This window comes from Bombus impatiens, unplaced genomic scaffold (genome assembly GCF_000188095.3).
Source record: "Bombus impatiens unplaced genomic scaffold, BIMP_2.2 scf_0549, whole genome shotgun sequence".
Taxonomy (NCBI): domain Eukaryota; kingdom Metazoa; phylum Arthropoda; class Insecta; order Hymenoptera; family Apidae; genus Bombus; species Bombus impatiens.
In genome coordinates this window covers 8,028-8,285 of record NT_176968.1, presented here as the reverse complement: position 1 = coordinate 8,285, position 258 = coordinate 8,028, and the positions used below count along the sequence as shown (strand labels likewise).

Here is a 258-nt window from a genome sequence, read left to right as displayed (position 1 = left end):
GCTTAGCTGCCAGCCCGATAGTTACGATCGACGAGTTCTCGCGTTCGGTCACTCGGTGGAGTCGTTCGTAGTCGTAATTTTGAGAGGGGGAAAAAAGGAAAAGAAGAAAGAAAAAAGAACGGAGAGCGGCGGAAAGACGCGAAGAAGGTCGAATCGCACCGAATCTAAGGTATGCGCGAACGATTGATATCTCTGTTAAACGAGATTGGTAATTTAGGTCGAGTCCCCTGGAAGCGCGTACATGAAGGGCGACCCGAC

At 50.4% G+C, this 258-nt stretch overlaps 1 protein-coding gene across 1 annotated transcript in view; it reads left to right on the top strand.

Annotated features, from left to right (window-relative positions):
• LOC100742760 overlaps positions 1 to 258 on the top strand; it is an 11,920-nt gene that overhangs the window by 6,877 nt on the left and 4,785 nt on the right. Inside the window, 1 exon segment of the mRNA XM_033322072.1 lies at positions 218 to 258. This exon segment is cut by the window's right edge and continues 502 nt beyond it. Coding sequence (XP_033177963.1) covers positions 218 to 258 — 41 coding nt within the window.